The sequence below is a fragment of the Lonchura striata genome, chromosome 5 (genome assembly GCF_050655825.1).
Source record: "Lonchura striata isolate lonStrDom1 chromosome 5, ASM5065582v1, whole genome shotgun sequence".
NCBI classification, from domain to species: Eukaryota; Metazoa; Chordata; class Aves; order Passeriformes; family Estrildidae; genus Lonchura; species Lonchura striata.
The window spans coordinates 30944322-30971621 of record NC_140707.1 but is presented as its reverse complement, the minus strand read 5'-3'; the positions used below and the strand labels follow the sequence as shown (position 1 = coordinate 30971621).

Sequence of the window (27300 nt, the reverse complement as noted above, 5' to 3'; positions counted from 1 at the left end):
CTTGTATTCTGCTGTTCACAGATCTGTGAGGTGCAGCTGTGCACAGATGTATTCAGAGCATTGCTACTGTCTCAATTTCTTGTCTGCATCTTGTGACAGACTTGGTGAGATTTATGCTCTGACCAGTAACCCATTTCCCCTGAATAGTTCTGTACCACCTGAAGAGTAATTGAATACCTAGTTGCCCTATACTGCCCACAAATCCTTCTCTTCTACATAACACCCTATGCAATTTTGTGTAATTTCACCATCACCAGCAGCACTTTCAGAATCTCTTAAACCATGAGTAATGTCTCTACAGGACGACATCAAAGTCATTGTAAAGAAACAGCCAGCATGGACTGCATTTAATGCAAAATATTTAATACTATCTCTGCTCTTCTGACCCTTTGAGTAAGTACCACTGCAGTGCCACACTCATCTCCAAAGCCATGACCTGACTCTTGCTACTAATCACCAGCTCAAATGAATCCGACATGGTTTACCCATGCTAAAGGAAAGTTCAAGCAGTTTTTTCTTTTCCTCTTTCATTTAACATGTCCTGGAAGAAATGAATGACAAGGATGCCTTCTCAGGTTACCAGACCTTCACCTTTCCAGTGGTTAATTGTTGCCAACAGGCTATTCATCAAATGCTGTTGAATTGTCTAGCTCCTAGGCAGTGGAGATTACAGCAGCTCTCTTGGGAGAGCAAGAAATTTTCCCAGTGCTAGGAATATTTCCTGCTACTCATGAAAAATGCTGTGTTCTGTTATTCTTGTTGGGGGTCATGCTGAACAATCTTTTTTCACTTTGCCTACTCCTCTCAGATTCTTATAGAGGGATCCCCAGGCATGAATCTCCAGCCATGTTTATCTAATCAACTCAAACAGCTGTGTTCAGTATCACCTCTTTTTCTCTTGAAAAGGGAAAAGAAATCCCTTTTTTCCCCAGATCACAGTATTTCATACAATTCTGAAGACAAGCAAGATTGCAATACTTTTTTTCACATCAAGGAAGACTTTGCTTTATAATAAAGCTCACCAAAATGAACAGAACAACCTCTGGAGTGAGGAAACACATATAAAATCACTGACCTGCTTATTAAACCAGGATAAGGAACCAACACTGGGATGTCCTACAAGCATCTAGGATGCTGTCATTAATACTGCTAGCCTACCTTCAGCTCGTTGTCAGTTTGTAGAGCTGCTGCTGAGCCTGCCCAGTTTGTTCCAAATGTCAGGCTTGTTTGCTGTCTCTTATGCGCGCTCTCACTCTTTCTGTGTTCCCTTTGCTTTTTAAAGACACTGCAGTGCTGTTTATCTCACTTATCCTTCTCCCTCTGAGTTCCCCATACAACACTGGTGCTAACCACAGTTTATTTGAACTGAACACAATACAGAACTCTCAAATCCAGGTGGCACCTGGCAATTTATGAGGCTTAACCACAAAATTCATATAAACAAGGTCGTCTTGTGTGAGACTTCTGGGCTCTGAGATAAGTATGCAGACTCTCTCTGAGGAGCACCTGCACTGTTTTTTAACACAAAGTTTGCCTTTAGCTTTTTTCTTTATAGTTTCATAACTGCTTTCTTCACTGTTAACTCTCTGAGAGGAAAACCTAGTCTTGGTCACCCTGGTGCTCCACATCAAAACTATTTCACTGAAGACCAATGTCTCACTTCCCCAGCCAACCTTCTGCAGTTTGGGTGAATGACAACAGGGATCACAAAATATCCATGCTTCTGATACCAGTATTTAATTTTCATGGCTATTACCTCTTTAGTAATGTGTATCTAGGGTCTTGAATGCCATGAGCAGGTAGGACAAATCATCAATATAAAAGTTAGTTACCTACTTATTGAGTAATTGGTATGTATTACAGCAGGTATGGCCCATAGGTGAGCACAAACAGCAGCCAGTAGAGTCTTTTTCCTGAAAGCCCAAGAGGAAAACCTATGCTTAGTTTCCACAAAGCAGCTATCTCAAAAACTGATTCAAAGTGGAAAGATGCTGTTGTATAACAGCACCCTGAAAGTTTTCAGTCTCTACACACAACATTGTGCAAAAAATTCTAGTGATCCATCAGGTCCTTTCAAACATGAACCTAAGTTCACACTCCAGAAGCAGGGATTTGCAACAGGAGAAAAACTGCATAAACACTCAAGCATTTCCCTTTTTCTGGAGACTTTGTGATCCTGCAGGACTCAAAATCGACTTCTGACTTGCATGATTTTCCCTGAGAAGGTGGCTGAGGGAGGCCACAGTGCTTACATTGTGGTCAGGATCTCCCAGTTAATGCACCTCTTACCTGACAGCATCTGATGTCAGCCAGGAGAAAAACCAGCAAAAGTTGTAGTACTTGATGTATGCTATAGCTAAAATAGGTGAGAGGACTCATACTCTTTTATCTACTCTCATCTTACAATGCTTTCAGTTCTTAGAATCATAGAAGCCTCTAGGTTGGAAAAGGCTCTTAAGATCATTAGGTCTAACCAACAAACCTAACATGGCCGAGTCCACCACTAAATTTTGTCCCTAAGTGACACATCTTCATGTGTTTTAAAAATCCCCTTGGAATGATGACTCAACTACTTCTGTTACCAGTTTGTTCCAATATCTTCAACCCTTTTGGTGAAGAACTTTTCCAAATATCCAATCTAAACCTCTCCTGGTACAACTTGAGGCCATTTCCTCTTGTCCTATCACTTGTTGCTTGGGAAATAGCCCAAGCCCACCTTGATACAATGTCCTTGAAGGAAAGGCAGTTGAAGAGAGCAGTGAGGTCTCCCCTGAGACTCCTTTTCTCCAGGCTAAACAACCACAGCTGCATCAGCTTCTCCTCATACGACCTGTTTTCTAGACCCTTCAGCAGTTTCATTGCCCTAGCAATGTCTTTCTTGTAGTGGGAGATCCAAAACTGAACACCAGATTCAAGGTGCAGCCTCACCAGTGCCCAGTACAGAGCAACAATCATTTCCCTGGTCCTGCAGGCCACACTATTGCTGACTCAGGCCAGGGTATAATTTGCCTTCTTTGCCACTGGGCACTGCTGGCTGGTTTTGAGCTGTCAACCAGCACCTCCAGGTGCTTTTCCAGTTATTCTGACTCAAGCTATTCTTGTTAGATGATGTCTTGGAGAAGTGGTTAGTCCTGAGTCTTTGTGCCACATGACAGCACCTGCAAACCAGTGTAAAGATTCATGCCAAAGCAAGTAATGTATGGAGAAAGGAAACAAAGTGTTTATGGAATATGCAATGCATGGAGAAAGTAAAAGGTTTTAGAGACAAATGCTGAAATCCTTGCTGAGATGCTGACACACAGAGAACCCTAATATGAAATAAATCCCAATCAGAAACATCTGAATGGAAGTTTCAGGATAAAGTAGATCAGAAGCCCTAGATGTCATTCCAGGTCAAGGCAGTGTGGGACAAGGATGTCATGGCTGAGGCATTTCTGGACATCTGAGAACATAAGATGGCTAGGGCCTGAGCTCACTACTCTGCTGTTTTCCCTGAACTTCTTAACAACATACTTATTTTACTATTCACTCCCTAACACTTGAAGAGACCTTCAAAAAAAAAAAAAAATCAGGTTGAGCTGCAATGCCAGATATCAATCAAAATCACTCTCTGCAGTCACAGACTGATTTTCTCTCTTATCTTGAAATGGCAGGCACAGTTCCCTCACAATGTGCATTGTTAGGATTGAGGAGTTTGAGGTTCTTTGAGAAGTTTAGCAGATATCTCCCTCTGGGGTGCTTATTCAAAACTTCACTCGGGTGGCTGGCTGCCTGTCCCATCCCTTCAGGAGCCTGAGTTCCTGTGCAAAACCCCACTCAACAGGCACCAGCTTCCTTGTCAAAGGAACCACATGAGCATACAACAGCCTAGTCAAGTGCTTTTCTTCCAAGTACACAGGAAATCACCTTGGAAAAATATTGTCTTGTAGGGATAGAGCAGGCAGCTAAAGATTTTAATTGATCTCAAATTGCTACAGCTTTGGATGTGTTTTGTGCCTGTAAGAGCACAATTGCCGAACAGTTTGAGCTGCACAGATCCAGTACTGGAAAATGTTTTCCCTGTGCAGTTGGCACCACCGAGTGGAGAAAAGTATTTTTGCATTTGTTTCTGCTACAGCATGAAAATTAATATGTGATAACGGGCCTAAGCCTTACAGATTTGGAAATCCTTCTGAATAAAAGAATTCATTTATTCTTGGAATAAAAACTCCAGATAAATTCCTTGAATTCTCAGTTAAAATAGGTTGGACATCAGTGCCCTTGACAGATTGCAGATTAAAAAAAAAAAAAAAAAAAAAAAGATTTTTCAGACATATAAAACCCTCCATCTAAGGTTATCTGTTTTACAAAGCCATGCAGTGATGAACTTCCTCATTTTACAGCTCATGAAAGCAGCATACAGTATGTTCACTTGGCAGGAGAAAAAGGGTAGCTCTGAAATTTGTCCAGTTGTCCAGGAGTGGGTCCACAAAGATTCAATTTATTTATTTGTCCTTAATGTTGTTATTTCTTTATTGTGATTATTTGGAGCCCTATCTGATGGCCCAGCTATTTCTCTCCCTCTTTAGCTTCGTGGCATGTCCTAACAAAAAAAAAATGTAGGTATGTTTTGGGCACAAGCAATGCTCGGAGGGGTGCGTTAGGGTCTGGCATGGCCTTGCCTCCAGGAGCAGCACCTGCAGAGGGAGAGGTACTCTAGCCATGGAACAATCCAGTGGTTTGCAGCTCCCAGGGAGCATGGCATGCAGACAGAAACACCGAAAATCCCTGGAAAACTGTGGCTCCCAGCAAACAACACACACCCCCCACTCATATCCCCCCAAACAGTGGCAACAGTTTGTTGGATTTAAATGTGTGTTAATCAGAATTTCTTCCCAAGAAAACTGCCTAATGCAACCAACCAAATTCCCCTCGTTCGTTCCCAAGGAAATGAAGCTGTCCCGGTATTTCACTTTGACGATTGCCTGCTGCCCCGCGGGAGGCAGCGCATCCCCCCGGCCCCGGTGCCTGCGGGAGTCCCCGCGGCACAGCTGGGGCGGGCAGAGGACATTGTTTCTCGGGAGCACTTGGTTTGCGTTGAGAAATGGCTTTTTTCCCAAGCCGAGAGCATACACACCGCCCCACCACGGCCCGGCTCTCATCGCCCGGCTTTTAGCGGCGCTCAGGACGAGCAGAGCGCATCCGAATGCCTCTCCACAGACGGACCAGCGGCGCGGAGCGCGCCCGGCCCGGTGAAGGAGGCGGCCGCCGGCGGGGACGGGCCCGTGGGCGGCGGGGCCCCGCCCCGCCGGCGCTGCCCCTCCGCGGCGGCAGAGGGCGCTGCAGCGGCCGCCGCGCCCGGGAGGCCGCCCCGCTGCGAGCGGCCGCTCCGGCGCGGCCCCGGCAGAAGCGGAAGCGGCGGCGGGCTGGGAGCGGCCGCGGGTCGCGGTGAGTTCGGCGGCCGGGCGGGGGCTGCGGGGGACTCGGGCAGCGAGGGCCCGGCCGGGCTCGGGCCGCTGCGGGCTTGCGGCGGCGCCCGGCGCGGAGTGCTGTTCCCCGCGGCGGGGCTGCCGGCGGGGGAGCAGAGCCGCCTCCTGCCCTGCCCCGCGGAGCCCCGCGGAGCCCCGCGGCCGCTTCCGCCGCGCTCGGGGCTCGGCGCAGGGCCGGGCCGGGTGCCGGGGAGGGCGGCCTGCGCCGGGGCCGGGCGCTGGTGGGGCTGGGGCGCGCCGGGCTGCGTGCTCCGGAATTGAAACCAGCGGGGCTGAGCCCGGCCGGCCCGGGGCTCCCGGCGGCCCGGCGGGTGGGAGCCTGGCCGGACGGACTGTCCTGCCACCGCACAGCGGCCGGAGCCTGGGCAGCGGGCACTTGGAGCTGTGCTCCCGCGCGTCATCAGCTGAACTCGGGCTGTGAAACAGAGACACTCAGGAAATTATTCGGGAACGCGTTAAAGGGTAAATTGCAAGACGGGTTGCTGTTTCTAAACCCGGTAGCTCCTTTTTTCTAGTAGAGACTGTATTTAATATTTACGGTATCTTTATTAACACGAGTAATAAATTATGACTTCAGTAGTAATTTCCATCAATTTCGTGTGGCTCAGGTCGCGCTGAGCCTTTTCGTACTTAAACGGAAATCTCGGCTGTAAGTGGGAGGAAAATGTTCTAATTATATCCCTTGGACCTAGTCATTAAAGCTCCCGAAAGTATTCCCCCATGTTTGCCTCTGACACCTTCTGCACGCTGCCCCTCAGCTCTAGATTTGTGGTGTCTTCGCTACCACTGTGAGTGATTAATAAAGTATCGATTTGAAGCTTTGGGTGAATTTTGCACTGTGTTCACCAGCTGTTAAATGACTTGCAAGCAAACTGCTTTATCTTCCCCATAGAATGAAAAGGCCATAAAACTTCTCCTTCTAGTACAAGAACGGGGGAAAAAGTCACAGAAGTATGGTGATAAAAACACTTGGATTATTTTCATGGTATCATTCTGGGCATAATTCTTCTGTATATCCCACATTACCTACAGCTTTTCCTAATGAGTAAAAGATTCATGGAGCTCAAGTCAGACTCTGTTGAATGAGAACTTGTCAAGACATAAGTGTATTTTTAAGTTTTGTGGTATTGTAACACTGCAGTACTGCTTTCTGTCTTAGAAAACTGCTACTGTATTTAGAAAGACAAGACACACAATAGGTACCTATGCTGATAGTAGTTCAGCATGAAAAAATACCTGAAGTGAACATGCATTCTTTTCTTCTCCCACTGAACTTCCATGAGTTTACTATGTCAAGAGTAACTTTTGTATCTCAGTAGCACAGATTATCTAAGCACATGTTAAAAAAGAACAGTTTTAGATCCAGATTGTGAAAACTGGCTATTAAGATTTTCCTGGTATAAAGCATGTCAAAAAGAAAACAGAAGTAAATGTAAGGTGGAGTGAAAAGGAGTAATGATGTAGTTGTTTCAGAATGCGTCTTTAATTCACTGTTTGCTTTCCCAGGGTCTCAGATCACTTTACTAATGCCCCATACAAGCCTCATGCCTGTAGAGGTGCATGGTAATTAAGTGTAGCCTGGAGCCTGTGCCTTGTGGAAACCACATTTGTTCACACCCATACCTCTCCCTGCCTGTTTTTTGAAGTGCTTTATGGGTGTTTACTTTGACCCCACTAGGGCAGCATCTTACATTCTCTGTACCCCTCATCTACTGAGGGGTATAGAAAGGAATAATACATATCTCAATGTGTTCTTAGTGTGCAAAGGGAGAACAGAAGCCAGAGTCACTGCCAAAGTAAAGAGTTAAATAGTACTGTTCTTCTCACTAACAGTGCTTTCCTTGTATTTGTTATTCTGAACAGTTCCCAGCAAATTCTGTCTAAAAGTTAATAAACTGAAGAAAGTTTCAGGGAATTTTAGCCTGGGTTTGTTTTTTTTTTGGTTATGGAAAAACCCATAGAATATCTTTTTAAATACAGTATAGTATACTTTCACTGCTCACTAAAATTAAATTTGTTTTGACAGGCTTCAATAGGATAAAATATGAATGCAACTGTGAGTGTGCCACCATCTAGTCTCCTAAGTAACATTCAAGCATGAAAATACTTACATGATTAAAGCCTGACAGCATTCTTTGCAAATAAAGAGAGATCACCTGGAAAGCTTCAGAAACCCCCTTAAGGGCTGCTCTGCTCTAGTCAGGAGCTCTTGGTAGTCTAGTGATCTCTGAATGTTGTTTGGTTTTGCCTCAAACAAAAATTCTTTCAAGTCTTTAGGTTCACATTTTAAAATGGTGTGAGTGGATGTCTGAAAGGTTGCTGCTATTAGAAAAAGAGAAAGTTTGTATCTCAAATAAATAAGCAACATGCTTGCAGACGCTGACAAGAAATAATTTCGTTTTTGCAGTTACAAGTTCTGCTTGACTCTCCCATCGCCTCAGCTTGTCTAGCCATTTGATAGCTTTGAACGTGTTTTATAGGTATTAATTAAAAGACATTAGCATAATTCCATGTGTTCTGCCTGGATGAGACCATACTGATGATAGCTAGAAACCTCCTACTGGAAACATATGGTGCTTATCAGTTATCAGTAGACCATTGATTAATGTGCCTGGGAATAAGTGTTGCAAGCATTACTCCATAAACAAATTATCCAAAGTCACTCCACTGGTCTGTCAGTCTCATGACCCAGAAATCTACAGATACATATCCAAGGTAGCTGAAGAAGAGAGAAAAGTTTGGCCAGTTTTCTGTCGATGCAGTGCTAAAGGCATTTCCCTGCTTTGTGTGTGTTGTCCAGGCTGCAAGGAAATTAATTATATTTGTGAACTTTGAGTAAGAAAAAGGATTTGGAATAGTCTTCTGTATTGATTGATTATTTATATGGGTAGTCAGTATCAATTTTCTAGAAAAGGTCATGTGGAAATTAATTGTATTGAGCACTTCCTGATTTATAATAAAAAATTTCTCATATCACAACTGATACTTCCTTGCACAGTATTCTGTAAGTTAATGCTTTAAAATATGATTTTATATTTCAGTGTAAATAGTATATAATGCCTAATTTTACTTCCTCCCTAATGCTCTTAATGATAGTGGGATTTTACAGGCAATCTGAAGATACTTTCTTATACCAATGATTTTTTTTATTTATTTAGAGGAGTTTGGTGTTTGAAAATCTGTGAGTCCTAACTCAACTTCATTATACTATGGGAGTTGAAAAATCAGAGTACTGAGCTTTGTTGCATGCATTAATTTAAAATATGGGCAGTTTAAATTCCGTTTGGAAGTAGTTTTTTTCCATCATAAGGTACATTATTCTCGCAGGAGTTTGCTCTTCTGCCTGTCTGTGCTATCTCACATCAGCCTAATCACTGTGTAATGTAGCAGTGTAAATAGCAGCAGAGCACAGGTTAGTGAAGGAAGGTGTCATTATGGTTCAAAGTTGGAAGAGCAGGATGGGAACTCCTTTTCTTTTGACTGTCCTTTAACTGTCTTTTCTGGGGCATGAAAGTTTCATCCTTAGGGCATTCCCAGATTTCTGCAGCACAGGTAATGATCAAACAAGTTCTGTCCATTACCACTTGGCATGGAAAGCACCTTTCTTTCTGTTGGCAAACAACATAGCTGTTGCCTTGGAAAGCGAAATCAACCTTTGCCAGCCCAAGGCCTGCATACCTCTGTGCCCAAGCTAAAGCCCATCATCTCCAGAGTCAGCAGGTCTGGGGGCACTTCCTAGCTCTAGAAAAGAGCATTTCAGGTACATTACCAAATGTAGTTTAAGACTTTCTCTGCCTTAGAAACTCCACACTAGCAAAAGCAAGAATTACGATGTAACGATCCAGTTTAATTGCTGTTATTCTTGGTTCTGAAAGCTGAATTTTGTGGAAACAAAAAAGGTACAGAGAGCAGTCTAGAAAAGCATTTAATGTGTTAAAATACTAACATCAAAAAAAAAAAAAAGGATAAGTTCTCAAGGCTGTGGTGTACACAAGGTATATAAATTAATATTTGGATATTCTTGCACTTGTATTTGACTTAGTTTTGTTCAGCACAGAGGAAGAACAGCAGCTATTATCAGTAAGAAGAAAAACTAATGTGGTCTTTAGGAGATCTTAATTTTATTTCACTAGAAACCTGTTTCATAATCAAAAATAAAGGATAGCAGCTTGATTTGAATTTTGGGATGTATCCTAGTTTGAGGTTTAAAATCCATCCTTTTCTAGCCTAAGCATTTTTTGAATTCCCCATGAGAGGAAGGTGAAAAACTGTTACAGTAAGCTCACAGATTGTCTGCTCTGCCTTCACTGGGGAAAAGTCCTGTCATTACTATTCAAAGTACACTTTCCTGTGGCTGGTTTCATCCTAGCACTGCTCTGTCCAAAAAGATTAACCTATGTTCTACTCTTGGACGATAAAGTAACTTCCACAAGAGACAGGTCTAATTCCTAGTACAGAACTTAAAACATATAGAGAAATTAGTTTGAACTATGCTGGAGTAATAAGGCCTTGGTTAATTGTCTGAGTAACAGTAGTGTGGATTTTGATTTGGAAAGTTGTGCCTTGCCCCACAACTAAACTATGTGTGGAGGAAGGAGGATTTTGCTCACAGATAAGGTAAAATTGATAAGAGTAGTAGGAGGAATCCTATCTTAGATAAAATATGAACAAAGTTTAAAATCTGGCTCTTAATCACCATAAATTGCTTTTTTGTGCCTGAATTTCCCAAGTTAAAAAGATACTTGCACTTCTTTTTTTGTGAACCACTTGGTCATATGCAGATAAAAAGCTTATTGTAGGAGTGGCGTATATCACGAATAAGGGGTTTTTGTGTCAGACTGGGATGTTGGCTGATTGCAGTGACTCGTTCATTAAACTGACTCTAGTATGGCAGCTGGTTTCTGTAGACTGCATACACATACCTGCTATGTCTGTAGAAACAGTTCAAATGGCCAAAGAGATAGTGCTTGCATAGCACTTAAATCTACAAAGTGTTCAACTAGTCAGATTATACCAAGTCAGATCCTGGCTTCTTCTTTATAAGAACAGAATTGTAAATAGTATGGGATTTTTTTTTTCCCGGGAACAGCCCAAGAGAAGAGTCATGCACTTCTTGTGAAGTGCATATATTTCTTCTTGTGACTTCCTGAATTCCTTTGTGACATTGCTAAAGGGACGTATGTTCCTCTTCCCTTTCTTAGTCTCACTAAATATATTCCTGTGGCATAGAGTAATGTGAATTTTTCAGTCCTAGGATGGTCTGTGGATTCTAATATCCTGCATACCAACATTCCCACTCCATTGACCCAATAGAGTTCCCATGATTTTTCATGAAATGTGGCCCATGGACTGATCATCCTCTGCAGCAGTTGTTAAATAAGTTATGTTAGTTTAACAGTGGAAACAAGCTGGGTTTCTTCTCTGGAGAGAGTAGATCTACTGATGGCAGGCTAAAAAAAAAAAAATCTCTGTCACATAGAGCATCGTTCTTAGCACTGATTCCTCTGCATCCATTCTAAGTCACCGGGGAAGCTGGTGCCTTTGTGGGATTAAACTGCTCTTGTCTGGACAGTGGCTGGAGCAGCTGCTGGGAGCACGCTCAGTGTTTAATTTGTATTGCTGTTGTGTTTAGGAGCCTCAGTGATAAAGCCTGTTGTGGTGGATAATGTATAGGGGCAATGCATTGAAGTGGAAAACAGGAGTGGAAATGAGTAGCACTCTTTGGGTGTAGTTCCAGACAGCTCTGCTCTAGAGTAATTTCTGCAGAAAGGGAGCACTGCTGGCCAGTTCAGTACAACTCAGAACTTTCAGCCTGTGTTTTGAGGTTCTGTACCTTCAATGGTATTTTGGAAATTTCAAGAATGTTGCTCTCCAGATACTTCTCATACCCCTGCATACCCCAACAAGATGGAAAGTCATATATTTATACAACAGAATAAAAGTTCTGGTTTGCTTATTTTTACTATAACCAAAATATGGTAATTTCTTTTCTTTAGATAGATAAGCCTCTTTTTTATGGTCTGAATAGCTGGAAAAAAATAGCTCATAGTGTGGCAGTATTGCCAGTTGTTTATCATGTAAATGGTCTAAAGCACATTCCTGTGATTTTTGCATGTGTTCAAAATATGTTTCCCATAAATGCTAGTTGAGGCCTTGTGTGATTAGTATTTCTGTTAATTTTATGACACTGAAGATGTCATAAAATAAATATGCAAATAAAACTACCTGTATGTCCTCCTCTTGTCCATGAACATTTTGTAAAAATGTGTTGTGGTATTCAAATTCTGATACAGGCAAGAAAATTTTCAGTTTTGTGAGTTCATGGTCAAGGTAATCCTATTCATTCTTCTGTCCTCAGCATCTGCAGTAGTGATGCAGATAAACAGTTCTTATGATTTCATCTCTTGATTGGATTTCCATCCCTAATATATTTTAAATGACATAATGGTATTACAGTGAATTCATTAGGTGAACACTGCAAGAGAATTTGTCTATGCTGCTGTGCAAAAGATTATCAAATCTGAGTTTACTGGGCTTGTTTTGCATGCCTGGCTCCATAACCCTCAGACGACTCATACTGCCGTGCAGCTGGTGATAATCTCTGTGTTTCAAAGAAATGCCATTTATAGAAAACTAACCACAGCAGGATTCTAAGAAAATGATTGTAACCATTAAAAGAATCAGGGGAGAGGAAGGTTTCTTGGTCTTTAGAATTTGTAGTTGTTGTTAAGACCTTTTTTAAAGGTTCTCTCTGTGTAGGAGCACTAGCAAACTGTTTGGGGATAGGTGCACTTTTTCATTTCATACCTATGAGTTCACCCTTCTTTGGAGGAGTGCTGTAAAAGCAGGCTTTAGTATGCCATCCACCAGTCTTCAGGGAAAGGCGGCTTTTATCTTCTGTTCTTACAATCATGTCCCTTGTCCTCCCTGCCAGCTAGCCTGCAAGAGGGAAAGGAGAGCAAGAGCTCTGTTGGAGTAGACTAGTAATTTGTAGATAGCTTTTGAGCTGTGGAATTATTATCCTTATCTCCTTTGTAGCTTCTTACTCAATTTAAAGTCTTGTTGGCAGTTTTAAAATGTTATCAGCAGTGCTGTATATTTGAATTTAATTTAGAGCACATCAGCTGCTTGGTTTAGGTACTTGGACTTATATTTTATTTGTGTTCCTGCAGCTAAGTCAGTTTGAAATCTATGTTGTGAATTGCTTGATACAGAAAATGGTAAATAGCATATATACACTGCAGGGAAAATAGGGAATTGAGTTGTTGTCCTCCAAGAAAACTTGATTCTGTAAAGCATTTTTTTCACATAAAATCTATTTGAATCATCTTCAGTAAACATAGCAAGGACAAAGAGGAATGATTTCTTTTTTACAGAAATCAGATAGTCATATGTAAGAGATTACAGAACGGGTTGGGGGGGTGTTTGAACTATGCTGACAGGATGCAGTGTCCTTTCCTACGTATCACAAGATAAGCAAAAAAAGATAATGGGGACAAAACAAAACCAGTGATTTTGAGTAGAACCAAATCTGTAACTCCGTTCCAGTATTTCTAGTTGTAAATAAATATTGTTCTTGCCTGGGAGGGAGGGTTTGAAATACTTCAAATTAATCCACCTTTTCGCCCCGTTGCAGCGCACTCCCGTGTAGCCGTCGCTCAGCTGCCATGAGCTTGCTGCACAGTGACAGCAGCTGTGGAGGCCGAGATGGGGAGAGCGGCTGCTGCGCAGCCATGGCCAGCGCCTGCAGCGCCGCAGCCAAGGAGGAGAGCTCCAGCGTGGGCAGCGGCGCGGGCACCGCGCCCGGCTCCTTCAGCGAGGAGACGCAGGGCTACGACGTGGAGTTCGATCCGCCGCTGGAAAGCAAATACGAGTGCCCCATCTGCCTGATGGCTCTGCGGGAAGCGGTGCAGACGCCGTGCGGCCACCGTTTCTGCAAAGGCTGCATTGTCAAATCCATCAGGTAAAGGAAACTTGTGGAAGGTGTTTTTAAGAAGAAATTCATGTAGCAGAGCAGTTCAAGGTCAATCTAAACTGAATAGAGCTGCCCAAGATGTATTACCAGTGAGTGCTGATAGAACTCTGGAAGTTTACTATTCGTTAAAGGTGCTATATATGGCCAGAATGTCACAAGTTTGGAAGTTTTATGAGTTTTAGATGATTTGCCGTTTTCACAGATTTACTCAAGTTATGATTAAACTTCAAATAATAATTAAAAAGGAAAGGTAGACAAGTCCCCCAAATAAGTTCCATTTCCAGCTCAGGATTATAAAACTACCTGTCTTTTGCCAATGATTATTTCTCTTGACAACTACAGAAAACTACAGACAACCTGATTTCTTGGTGCAGATAAGGCAATTCATGCTTTCAGTTCTTCACTTGAAATTAGCTGCTTCCTTCTTGAGCTGGAAGAGAGAATGTGATGAGGGAATAGTTTTGAACAAAGCATCAGGAGAGGAAACCAGGTGGCATATGAGGGCCTGGGAATAAGACAGAAAGGCGAGAGCAGGCTGGGTTCATAAAAATGGATGATTGAAAGGGCAAGAAAGGGCAGAGAGTACCTTGTAGAGAGCACTTGCCTTAAATCTAAAAATGAAGTCATCAGTGTCCCACACATGTGAGTGAGTATTGGATTACATTGATAGATATTATGCTGTAGGATTTTTCCTTTTCAGCATAAGCCAAATTTTTTATCTAGTAATTGCTCAGATAGCTCAAATGTCACTTTAATAGGAATTTATATATTCAATTCTGTGTGACCCATATGTAGAACTGGCTCATTTTCAACCTTACTTTGCACACTTTTTGTAAAGATCATTAAACTGTCTTCAGGGTTACTGTGTTTTTCCCTGGCATTTATTTTATAGCCTGCAAAATGGACAGTGCTTTCTTGATTGGTCTTTCATACCATTTGTTCATAGCTGTATTCGATTTCTTTTTCTTCCCTATCCCATCATTTGTAGCTTACTAAATGAATAGTATGCCAGCAATTATGTTCTCTGAATACAGTGTTTTGTGGGCTTCTCTGTAGTTTATGCTACACAAATTCTCTGGAAGAATTTCTCCATGAACAGGACCATGACCAGAAGTTTCTGCTTCTTTTATACCTTTTCTGTATTATATTTCATTTCTATGAGTAGTGATGACTGTTTCAGTGAATACTAAACAAGATGGAAAGCATTTTTTTCTTTTGAGACTATAGATCATCAGTGTAATATTTCAGATGTTTCATTGCTGGTAAAAGTTTTCCCTCATTCCCCACTGAACTCTGTCTTTGAGGGCAGTTTGAGTGACTGTGAAAGCAGGGAGGACAGCTTGAAGTGCCAGAATTCCTGAAGGGCTGACCTGCATGCTTAATTGGCATCCATAGATCAAGCTATTGATTTGGATTATGTAGTGTCTACAGTATGGTATTGATTTGCAGTATGTACTGTCTACAGTACCAGATTGATTGAGGTATTGAGAAGCTTCTACAGAACTAAAATGAAAACAGAAAGGGGGATTTTACATTCTCTAAGTACTGCTTTTTTTTCACTAAGTGATTGTCACAGCCTCCATTTGATCAGGAAAAATTGCTTCTCTTCATTCCTCATTTCTCCACTGTCTTAACTCAAGTGAACACAGAGATTAAGAATTTTAAATTATGAAGGATGGAAAAGCAATTTTTGAGTAATTGCTTCTTATGACTTACACAAACAGTTGTTTGTGTGGAAGAAGTTGTGGCTGCAGTTAGGAAAAAAATGTAAAAACCTTTTAAAAACTGGACTCTTGGATCTTACAGTGTGAAGGACATGATTAGATGAGATTTCATCACAGTAAAAAGTTTGCCTCCCAGAAAATCTTGGTAGCTTTTTAAATAAAGCTGTCTGAAGTACTTTGAATTGTTATAATTCATGGAAGAGGAGAAGCTTATCTACCTAAGTAACTACAAATGTGTTTACAAATGTTACTTGTCAACAAAATATATTGCTGGAAATTTTAGAAGAATTAACTGCAGGTGCAGTAGCTAATTCAATTTCACTCCAGTCCTCTCCTGTATCTTAGGGCAAGGCTGACTTAGGGTTTGTAGTAGAGCTTGCCAAATAGCAGAACTTCTGTTTATTGGAAAAGCAGAGTTGTGAGGTACCAAGGGGCAGCAGGGACATCTTTGGGTGCTGGCAGTTCATCCAACAGCTGGCATGGCTGCAGTTAAAGTCTCTGCCAACTGTCTCAGCTTCTCGGCTAAACCGCTCGCTTGTTAAAACCACTGAGCAGGCTTTTCTTTCAAAATTATTCTGGCTTTACTCTTGATACCTGTATTTTAATCTCAAGGGAATTTACAGGAATAGTCATTGTACTTTGTAGCAGGTGCCCATTGTTTCACAGATACTGTTGTGAGTGGCAGAGCGCAGTGTGATAAATTCCAGCATAGGAAAGCCTTCACTGTAATGTGAGCTAGAACTCAGGTACATAAATTCAATTCTGTCACAGGAAATATGTAGCAACATCTTTGTTTGTAGATGGACCTTAGTAGTGTTTTAAATACAATCCTGATTCTTGTAAATAGTATTTGAAGCCAGTTTAATATCCTAAAATGAGTTATTGCTTTTCCCTTACTACACTTCTCCTGCTTTGGAAAATTGCATTTTATTCTTATGTTGCCCTTTATCTGCTAGTTATTTAAACTAGGGATTTGGTAATCATTATTCCAAATTAATCTGTTGTTGGCTACTCTGATTTATGATTAGCTTTTCCTTATAGAAATAAAGCTGCTGTCTTATCAGCAGGCCTATTGAGCTGTCTTCATGCTCCACTAAACAGGGCGTTTGTAACCAAGCTATACCTGTGAAAACTGATTTCCTGTAGGTTGTGAAGTGAGGGAACATTTCTAGCTTGTGACAAAGATCACACTGGTCATAGCTCGGGGAGCTCTGAAACAAGGCAGGCTAAGTGTTTTCTTTCTTGTACTTGTTTAGGAGTGATTCTCAGGCATGTGGTGAGCTTGCTCTGCCAGCAAAACTTGTGAAAGGAAGTTCATTACTTCTTTTTGAAGTGGCAACTTTACCTCCACTTCCTCTAGTAGCGTTGCTGATGAAGTTGCTGAGCAATTATTTCCCTTTCCAACAAAGAACATAAATTCCTTCCTGGTCTCCACAGCCCACTAGGTTCTATTTCCCCTCATGCTTGCAGGCAGTGACAATGATCTGGCCTTTCAGTCTTGCACCACAAGTGCTGTCTGACATTTTTCCGCCCCATGTATTTTTCCATTTTATTGCTGTTTCCGTTAGCACTCAGGAGCTTTGATTCCTCATTCCTCTTTAACTGCATTATTTAATTGTGAATCAATATGTTGGCCTACTGCTTTCAGAATGAGCTGATACTGGAAAGTTTGATGGAGGTGATTCCCTTTTTTACTCCATTTCTACTGATTTTTGTATATACATGCAGGCAGACAGAACCTGATGAACTGGAGCAGGCTGCTAGTTACCTTGTGCAGGTTGCAGGCATCCATGTTCCATCAGATTCCAAACCTTCACCAGTTAGCAGTGACTTCCAGCCTGTTTGCTGTTGAAATGGCTTCAGATGCAACATTCGGTTCTAAGTCCAGTGTAATTTTCATAGTTACTAATAATTTTTGTGTCTGGAGGTTTTCACCCTATTTGCTGTATAGTGAAGTTGAAGGATGACCAGCTGATCAAATGGTTGTTTAACAAAACCAGCAAACTGAGCAGTGTGTACTGTAATGCTAAACAGATGAAGTCAGTCAAGAAAAAAAGACAATTTTGCTTTTATTCATAGCTGTGATCACCTTGGCTGTTTATAAAATGAGAAAGAAATGAGAGGAGGTCTAAGAAAGTTTAAGTAATTGCTTTGAAGTAGCATGTGAAATATTCTTTGATGTTGGAGCTATGTGAAGTACCTGCAGAAACAGGACTGTAAGTTCTTAGTGTCTTTACATACTCCTCAAGTTTATTTCCAGAGTACTTAACATGCCATTTGTACAAATAAAATGTGTTTGAGTTTGAAAAGTGCTGCAACCCCAGTCATATCACCTCCAGTGAAACTGTGCGTTTTCAATTTTTCTGAAATACATTTCATATTTTCTGATCATTGCCACATAAATACCATTGTTTTTAAAGATCTTTTTACTGTGTTATTATTTGGCCACTAATGTCTTGCTGGTGTAAAAAATATTTTAAATTAAGTGCTTGGAAATCTGTTGATAATATTGGAATACCTTTTCTTGCTTTTCTGCCTTGTAGAGATGCAGGTCACAAATGTCCTGTAGACAATGAAATTCTGCTTGAAAATCAACTTTTTCCTGACAACTTCGCCAAACGGGAAATCCTTTCATTAATGGTCAAATGTCCCAACAAGGGCTGCAGCATGAAGATGGAGCTCAGGCACTTAGACGTAAGAAGTAGTTTTGAAAATATAGAACTTTGTTTTCATGGGCAAGTAAAAATTTGAATTAACTTATATAGATGGTCATACCTGATACTCATTTATGCTGACTACATGCGTTTTTCTTTCAAGATTATAGCTACACATACTGGTTTTTAATGATTTTTAGTTGTAGTTAGGTGATTCTCAAGGGAGAATCACAGTGCATGACAATTGTACTAATGCAGCTTTCTGCTGAGGATCATTCATGTCTGCCTTTTGATCAGCTATGTCCATGCTTCACACAAGTTTATTAAAGTCAATTGAATAGTCTCTCAAAGTAGCTACATATAACTGTTTTGGAAAATAATATATGCAGTTAAAAGAATAAATATAAAACTAATTTTTTACTGAGAGCTTTCTTAAAGCTCTGAATACATGAAACATTGACCTTTGTAGTGGGACAGTAACAGGCTGTTGGTTGAGTCAGCATAAGTGTATAAGGATTTCCTTGCATGAAGAAAAGATTGGGATTAATTTGTCTTGTACTGTGCTTTCTCTTGGAAATGGAAGAGATGATAGTTCTTATTTGAAGTATCAAATCCCTCTTCTGCCCTTCTGCAGGACCACCAGCTGCAGTGTGATTTTTCCACTGTGGAATGCCTTCAGTGCCAAGGAACCTTCCCAAAGAACCATCTGAAGGAGCACATGACCCACGAGTGTCCAAGGCGTCAAGTGTGCTGCCCAAACTGTGCCACGTCTATGGCCTATGAAGATAAAGAGGTATTTGCAGGAGTCTCAGTTTGTCAAGCTGCATTCACATGGGTTTGCTTGGAAAGGGTAGAGCAGTAAAAATAAATCAAAAGAAAAATCAGCTGAAAGGTTTTGGTCTAGAAGAGCTCTTTGTGCTCCTGCACAGCTGAGAAGCTGCAAACTCGAGACATGAGCCTGGAACAGGCAAAAGCTGGGGAGAGTTTGTCCTTAAATACAAACTTACGTGGAACCATGTGGTGTGAGGAGACTTGTGGATTTGTGTAAGAACCACTGATTTCTGACCTTACCATCAGATAGGCTGTATCTACTGCCCATGAAACACAGAAAGCAGTATTTACATGTGCAGTTTTTATGCCTGGGGGAGAGAATGTATCAGGAGATAATTATTTTGGGGACATCTGCTACCACACAAGACCAAGATAATTTCTGAATTCTTCCCCTGGCTCTGCATTTTTTACTTGGGTGATACTGAGGATAATAGTTTCCTTTTGCTGTTACCATTTCTTTATCTCTATAGGGATGTCTTTTATCTCAATGACTACTGAATGTTCTTGGATATTAATATTGTGAATTGTCAATCAAATGTACCTCATATAGTCCAACAATACAATTAAAAAGCAAAAAAAGTGCTTTCATATAGTTCCAGTACAATTGAACATTAATTTTAGAAACTTAGGGTTAAAATCAGGTTTCTTTGAAGCATAAGAGCTTTAGGAAATAAAATATCCGCAACTTTATGAAGCTCATGTATAAGTCCAGGAAAAAGCAATAACAGAAAACATACTGTTCAGGGTAAAGGGATTCTCTTTGTTTCACATTTGCATATAGCTACATGCAAAATTATGTATATGAATAAAAATCTTACGTCTGATGAAGGGTAATTAGACTTCTCTTAAATTGGGCAACTGTACTGATGCTTTCTCGCCTTTCTTTTTTCTGTTTGATCACTTAAGCTTCATGACCAAACCTGCCCACTTGCCAGTATATATTGTGAATATTGCAACACAGTGCTCATTAGGGAGCAGGTAAGAGACTCCCTTTTTCTCTGTTTATTCTAAGTCAGATGCTTCATTTTTACATTGCTTCTTTAATCTGAAATTAAACTTGAAGATACAGTTTGTCTACTAGCTGCTAAATCACTACCTGCCTCTCTGAAAATGTCCAGTGCAGGTGTGATACTCCCTTAAATGCCACTCCAGCTTGCAGTTGCAGTCTGGCAAACCTCTGTAGGATTTTGGCTGCACATCACATTGTTCAGCTGTACTGCTTCTTGACAGGGGCCATGTCATATGTCTTTCATCTTGAAGGAAGTTGAAAAAATACCAACAACTTCCAGGGGTTATGGCTGATGTTACAAGAAGGTGTTTTGATTTGGGCAGAGATGGGGAGTTTTTGTACTTGGAAAGCCACTATTGGAAAGTAGCTATCAGTAAATTCACTATCAAACTGGGATGCTGGCTGGAATTCTGCTTGTCCATTACTGCTATAATAGCCATTATTATTTCTTCTGTTCAATAATAACTTCATTGGCAGGAAAATGATAAATATTGATTTGTTTAATTTGCGATGGCAACTATGTTGATGGCCTGGGTTAAAATAAAGAATGGTCTCGTAAAATTGCACAAATACTCTGAGAAACAGGATTGAGCTTAGTAATGACAAAGGAAAAAGTTGTTAGGTAGAATAATGAATTGAAGAAGTGGGGAACAGAGAATGCTAAACATTTGTAATAATAGCTGATCTTTATTAGCCTTGTGCTTCATCATGATATTTAAAGAAGGCAAACACCTGGGGTTATATTAACAGGGATTTTGCCTGTGAAACACTGAATTATCCTTTGCTGTTTAGGGCTCATAAGGTATCTGCTGAAGTTGTGCTTTTGAGGGACAGTGGATAGGGGGGATCCAGAGCAGAGAGATGACTGATCTGGATGTGGAAAACATGGACCACAAAAAAAAAAGGAAGTAACTTGAACTTTTTGAGGAAGATGATAATAGAGACACAATAAGTATAGAAACAAAAAGTGTTTGGTCTAGCAAGGAAACCTGAATGCTTTCTGAGGCCTAACATAAGAACAGTCAGTGAGTTCCAGTACATACAAGTGGGATGTATAATTTTTATCATCAGCTAACATCTGTTCAAAATTTCCGTATTCCCTTAAGAACTTATACACGTATAAACTGATCTGACTTCAGGTACCTGTTCAAAATCCATCCAGCTGTATCCTTTTTGGATAAGAGAATACTCTTAATGGAGAAGTAATATCAAATCTGATTTGTTGTAGATGCCTAACCACTATGACAATGATTGTCCTACTGCCCCAGTGCCATGTTTTTACAGTGCCTTTGGGTGTCCTGAAAAGGTAAGCTTTTGATCAGTACCTTCTGAATTTAAGATGTTCTGCATGATTTTGTCTGTTGCTTTTGTAATGTGTTTTCCTATTCTTGTCTAATTCAACAAACCAAAATCCTCAGTGATTTATGATTGTGGGGTTTTTGTTTTGAGCTGTCTTAATTCTGAAACAATGCATGTTGATACATTTTACTTCAAAATTGCTTTTTCAAATTTGAAAAGCTCTGTGAACAATTTGATTGATTACCTTGCTTTTATTATTTCACGTTTTCTCAGCTTTCATGTCAATAAAGTAGGTTTGAGCATTTCTTCCAAAGTTGTGGCCAAATACACTTATGACTACTAGAGCTCCATAAAGCAATTTTATTAAATTCTATAATTACTAATCTTAATACTATTATTTCTAGTTTTTAATACCTCTTTGTAAAAATGGATTTTTCCCCTTCATTTCCACATCAGTTTTCAGACACTATTTGGTACTATGGAGCATTTTAGCAAATCAGTGAAGGGATTTAGAACACAGAAAAATTCTAAGTATATTTCTCACCAACAGTCTTGCACCATGTCTTTGTTTTGAGTTGAGCAGTGTTACTGAGAATGTGCACCATAATTGATGGATTCATAGGGAAATTATCACTCCTAGAAAATCTGGATTTTTTTTTTATCATGAATGCTCATTAACAAGAAGGTGACCTTGAATGCACAGTGCTTGCCTTTGGAATATTTGACTAGAATGTTTTCAGTATAAAATACTCCATATTTCTTCATATCTTGCATTTACTTTCAGGTGCACAGTTTGAAATATACTCTTCCTATTTCTCACTGTATGTACTGCTGAAATACTTAATGTTTTTACTCAAAATTGCCTCCATTTGAAGTGTGCATGTTGGCCTTTAATAAGAAGTTGTTCTCAGTCTTTTCTGGAGAACTTAAATTTTGTTGTTTTCCTGAAGATGCTACAGCTTCTGTAAAAAGACAATCAAAGAGTCCATTATTAAACATTACATAGAATTATGCAACTATACAATATGCTATTACTAATGATAAATATTCTAACAAGAACATGAGACATCCCAAAGTCTCACACCAACAAAAACAATGGACATACCTGATTTATATTGCAGTCATTTATGTCAGTTCTATCTTAACTTCTCAGGTTAACAATTCTAGGCTGAAATCACCTCATATCTATGCTTTTGTTGAACGCCAGCTGTATCAATGTCGGGCCAAAGACACAAAGATCTTAAAGGTCTTTTCCATTCTAAATTATTCTGTGATTTGCTGTTGTTATTTGAACTTCTTTTTCAATTTTTCCTAACGGTGATCTTAAATTTGAAGCTCTCTGTTGGTAAAGTGCTATTTTGCCACACCTTTGTCTTTGATTCACTCTACTGCTTTTCTCACATGAAGAAAGCAGCTACTTGTTTGACTTTCTTCAGAGCCACATTTAAAATGTGATTGCAGATGTTTGATGTGTTCCTAATGCCGTATCTCTTAAATCCTAGATGCAAAGGAATGAACTGGCACGGCATATGCAGGAGTTCACTCAGGTTCACATGAGGATGATGGCTCAGAGTTTTCAAAATATCAGTGTTACTGCTGCAAATCCTGTACCTTTCATCAATGGCCTACCCTTTGAGCCTGCCCTTTTCTCACACGTGTCACATGCTGCATACAACTGCAATCCAGAAGTTGAAAACTTCAAGGAAACTATTCAGCAGTTGGAAGGTCGTCTGGTGAGACAAGATCACCAAATCAGGGAACTCATTGCTAAAATGGAGACGCAGAACACTCACATGGCAGAACTCAAACGTACTATCCGAAATTTGGAGGGAAAGATTACTGAAATGGAGGCGCAACAATGTAATGGTATTTATATCTGGAAGATTGAGAACTTCAGTGGACTGCAGAGAGCCCAGGAAGAAGAGAGACCTGTAGTGTTGCACAGTCCTGGCTTCTATACAGGAAAGCCTGGCTACAAGCTGTGCTTGCGCCTGCATATCCAGTTACCAAATGCTCAGCGCTGTGCTAATTTTATCTCTCTGTTTGTGCACACTATGCAAGGGGAATATGACAGCCACCTGCCCTGGCCTTTCCAAGGCACCATTCGACTTTCTATTTTGGATCAATCAGAAGGCCCAGAAAGGCAGAACCATGAAGAGGTGATGGAAGCCAAGCCAGAGCTACTGGCCTTCCAGAGACCAACAATTCACCGCAATCCGAAAGGTTTTGGTTATGTGACTTTCATGCACCTGGAGACCTTGAAACAGAGAACCTTCATCAAGGATGACACGCTCCTGGTGCGCTGCGAGGTCCTCACGCGCCTGGACTTGAGCAGTGTCCGCAGGGAAGGGTTCCAGCCCCGCAGTACTGATGGAGCCATGTAGCCTGCAAGTCTTAACCAGAGCAATGGAGCCTTACTCATGTTTTTCCACATGGATCGCAAAAGTGCTTCATTGTCCACAATGGGTTTGTAAAAGATCATAGTTGCCAACACAGTTGATCTTCACCTGAATGGAATTTTGTTGTTGCTGGTATTTTTTTCTCTGTATGAGGTTATATGTTTAAATATTTGGTAAGGTTCTCTCTTAAAATAATAAACTACTTCTGTAGCAAGCTAAATAAATGAAATGTTAGTCAAACTTAACTGCCTACAGGAAAATCCTATTGCAGAACCTGTGCATCTCAGCTTGGTAAAACTTTAGTCATATTGAATAGACTTGTAAGTCTTTTCACCTCAGTGCCTTGGAATAGATGCTGTTGCAAGGAAGGAACAAAATTAATAAAGATGAGGGTTTTTTTTTTTTTTTCCCCACAGAGCTTGAGAAAGTTGAGAGAGTTTCTATATTGACTTATCTAGAATTTTGCATTGGCTATGTGTCTCTTGAAGTTTGAAGTTAGGGTTAAGACTTTGTTCATGTCACCAGGGGTTCAGGTATGCTTTGACCCTTTCCTCCTTCAGGAAGTTGCATGTTGATACAGATATGATGCACAGTTAATGGTGGTATTTCCAAAATATGTGAGGTAGGGTTGTGGAGAAGGCTAAATGACTCGGAGTTGAGTTTACTGAAGAAATATTTGTAATGTGGTCTGAATGTGCCTTCCTAATTCTCTTTATTTTGATAAATCTTTCTGTAAGTGTGTGCTCTAGGCTCAGAATGTTAACCACAATCATCAAGAGATACGAAAGTTTAGCATTTGATTGAAATCCCTTTGTGCTGGTGGGATCTCCTAGTGCTGGACATGTTTCAGGTTGTGAGTACAAACCTGAGCAAAGGGATGTACTAAACAGAGAGGGTGATGCAGAATTTGTTTTACTGTTGTTGAAACCCAGATTTGTATCAAAGTTGAACTCATGACCTGCATCTGTTCAAGAGATCTCTTGGTGTTGTGGGTGAGGTACCCAAGTCATCCCCTGTGAATTCTCTGTGTGGCATATCAGCATCCAGCTGCTGTGGGTATTTCCTGTCCCTTTAGACAATAGGAACTGGGCCAACTCAGCAATATGGATGGTAAGGAAAGCCTATTAATTCAGCAGTGTCAGAAAAAATTGTAATCCTGTTTGCATTTAGGAAGAAAATCTGGCTTTCATAGATACTCGTTTATCAAACACTAGATTCACTGTGTCAAAGAGGTTCCTAATGCTGTATTATTGTTTTCTGTACTGATTGTATGCCATGTAAATGTTAGTTTTGACCAGTCAAAGCTGAATAGTTCAAGTTCACTGGTGCTAAACATTTTAACTTTCATGGTGCTGATAAAGTTCTGAATCTTGTCTTTAAACGGAGGGAAGAAAAAAGTTTTGTTCACCCCATAATCTAAGTACATGTCCAGATACTGAAGAAAGAACTAAACAATGCATGAGCTTACGTATATTATTTATCCAAGGCAGTGGAACAACATAAAGAGTGGAGACACTGCAGCTTAAGAGATACTGAAGTGTGTTCCAACTATGTGGCATCATCAGAGCAATACCAGTGGTGAAAGGGCACATTGCTTAATATAAATAAGACTAAAGAAAGACTACTATACTTCAGTAGTTTGGGAGGATACTCTGCCAGCCTGCATGAAAGGTAAAAGTTCCAGGACTCAACCTTCCACTTTGTTCATCATATCCAGATGAGTAAAATTTCTTCTGCTGGTAGAACCTATTAGAACCTGCTTGTAGAAATTAGATGGAAGAGGGATTGTGTTTGATGGAGTATTGTCACTACTGAAGCATGAACTTCCTGGCTAATGATAAATGCAGTAAGTTGTTGGTGACTTTAGTTGATTCTCTGTCATTTAGGGGACAGGTGAGCATATGTTACTCAAAATAGGGAAATATCTCAGCTTTAAAACCAAAGTAGATTTTATAATGAATAGCCTCATCCTATCAGCTGAATTGATCTGGAGTGTCTTCAGTTGGAGCATTCTCAGTAAAGCCATTCTTAGCCAAGAGCTGTCAATGTCCATGGCAGTGCACAGAGCCACACTGCACAGAAGGCACTGTACACGAGTTCTCCATTTTCAGGCTGTTACCTATCTGTGTTTTTTCAAGATGCTCAAAAACTACCATTCTCTTTTGTTTCCCTTCTTGTTTTTTGCGGGCAGGAGATGAGGGAGGGGGAGGCAGTCAGAAAAAACTCTTGTCATTTGAGAGTTTCTTCCTACTCCAGGTCCTTCCTCAACCCTAGAAATAAGAAAAATGTCCTTATTCTCTGTTAAAATCATTTATACCCAAGTCCCACTAAATGCATTAACACTTTCTTTGCTTTTGAAGATTTGCATTTTGAATTGAATTTTTTCTTTGAGCCTTATCTGCTAGATCTGATGTACTTCTGCCTCTGAGGAGGAAACTCCCTGTGGTGGCAGGGTTTAAATTATTCAGGTTAAAATTGTACAATAGCACAAGCCAATGGAGAATAGAAGGCTACTGCATGTATAATTCTGTATTGGCCACAGTAATATGGATGCTTTATTCACTGCTGCTATTCTACTAGTTTTGTATTTTTATATTGCCAACTAGAACTCTGAGTGGTGACAAATTACTGTAATATTAGAGTATTACATGAGAGACTGTCAGAGATCATTTTCTAAGTATCAGTTAAATCTTACTGTCATAAAAGAGATTATAAATGATAATGAAATATTTATTAATGTACTTGTTCAATTTTTGTCTTTTCCCTTTCTTTAAATCTTCTTTTGAGAACTTGTTTTACCATGGTAGACTGAGGTATAATTGCTAGAACTATTTAAATGGAAGGAGAAAGGTCTGCAGCATTGAGTTGTCACTGAATCAAAGAAAATTTTTAATTAACCTGTCCTGTGTAACTTGTTCAGCAGTGGGGTTTCATTCTGTAAATCAATGCTTTGCAGCATTACTAGATCTCAAGGTGGTTTAAAAAGTGGCTTAGCTTCTTTTATTTTTCAAATTTCTGTTGTCTTTAACATGTTTAAGGCACCAACTCTTAGTACATGTATTTGCAAAGCTGCTATGGCACAAATTTTTCAATTATAATATATTATGAATGTGTTATCTCTTTGCCTCTGAATGTCCTCCCCTGCAGGGCAGGGAAAATTATTATGCTGAAAATGTTGGTCTGTAATGTATATGTGGGACCTCAGATAATGTGAGATGTATACAATTGTTTTTTAAGTAGTCTCATGATGTGTCTGGTCATGTTTGCTATCAAGGGATTAAGCTTGCTAATGAAATTAAATCAGGGTGACCTTTCTATTCTTATTTAGAGATGGCAGCAGACCAAATACATTGATGATGGATGCAAAAGATTATTCTGTGTCAATGTTAAAGTTTTGTATTGGTTTGCATTTGAACAAAATGAAAGTACTCCTGGTCCCTTGAATGGATTGATAGTTTAATATATTTTGTAACTAATGCACAGCTATATTTCTGACAGAATTTTAAAAAATAAACTAATTAAACTGTGCACTGCATGTTGCATCTTTATTCATATTGAGGTCTATTAAAAAATATTAACTGATACAGGACTGCTGTGGTAGTGTGTCTTGTGGGTTCAAGAGATGGGTGGTATCATACAGCATCAAGAAGGCAAAGAATATACTTCAAGATAAAAACATTCTGGTATTCATAAAGAGTGTTGATAGTTTTATTAATTACTAGAAAATACAGTTCATGTAATAGATAATAAATTAAGTGTTCTCATAATCACCCTGTAATTTAAGATGTAATTCTCAAAAACGCTGCACACTATCACCTCTCTGGCCACATCTGCTTGTTTGTTTTATTTGTCATAAAAGCAACTATGGGCTGAAACTCTGTTGCAGGAGGCTGAGATCAGAAACCAGAGGGAATTCCTCTCAGTGAGAGAGGTACAGACTT

General features: G+C 40.2%; 1 protein-coding gene across 2 annotated transcripts; it reads left to right on the top strand.

Annotated features, from left to right (window-relative positions):
- Positions 1-5328: 5328 nt before the first annotated feature.
- TRAF6 (TNF receptor associated factor 6) lies at positions 5329-26887 on the top strand. 2 transcript variants are annotated; one of them, XM_021555077.3, is made up of 7 exons: positions 5329-5427; positions 13105-13431; positions 17711-17861; positions 18456-18614; positions 19559-19630; positions 20890-20967; positions 22463-26887. In XM_021555077.3, exons 2-7 carry the CDS (start codon positions 13136-13138, stop codon positions 23342-23344), a joined length of 1638 nt encoding a protein of 545 aa, XP_021410752.1. In that variant the 5' UTR covers positions 5329-5427; positions 13105-13135; the 3' UTR covers positions 23345-26887. The 2 variants fall into 2 exon arrangements, with proteins under 2 accessions (XP_021410752.1, XP_085436321.1); XM_085580195.1 differs by lacking the exon at positions 5329-5427 and adding an exon at positions 5752-5930.
- Positions 26888-27300: the final 413 nt, after the last annotated feature.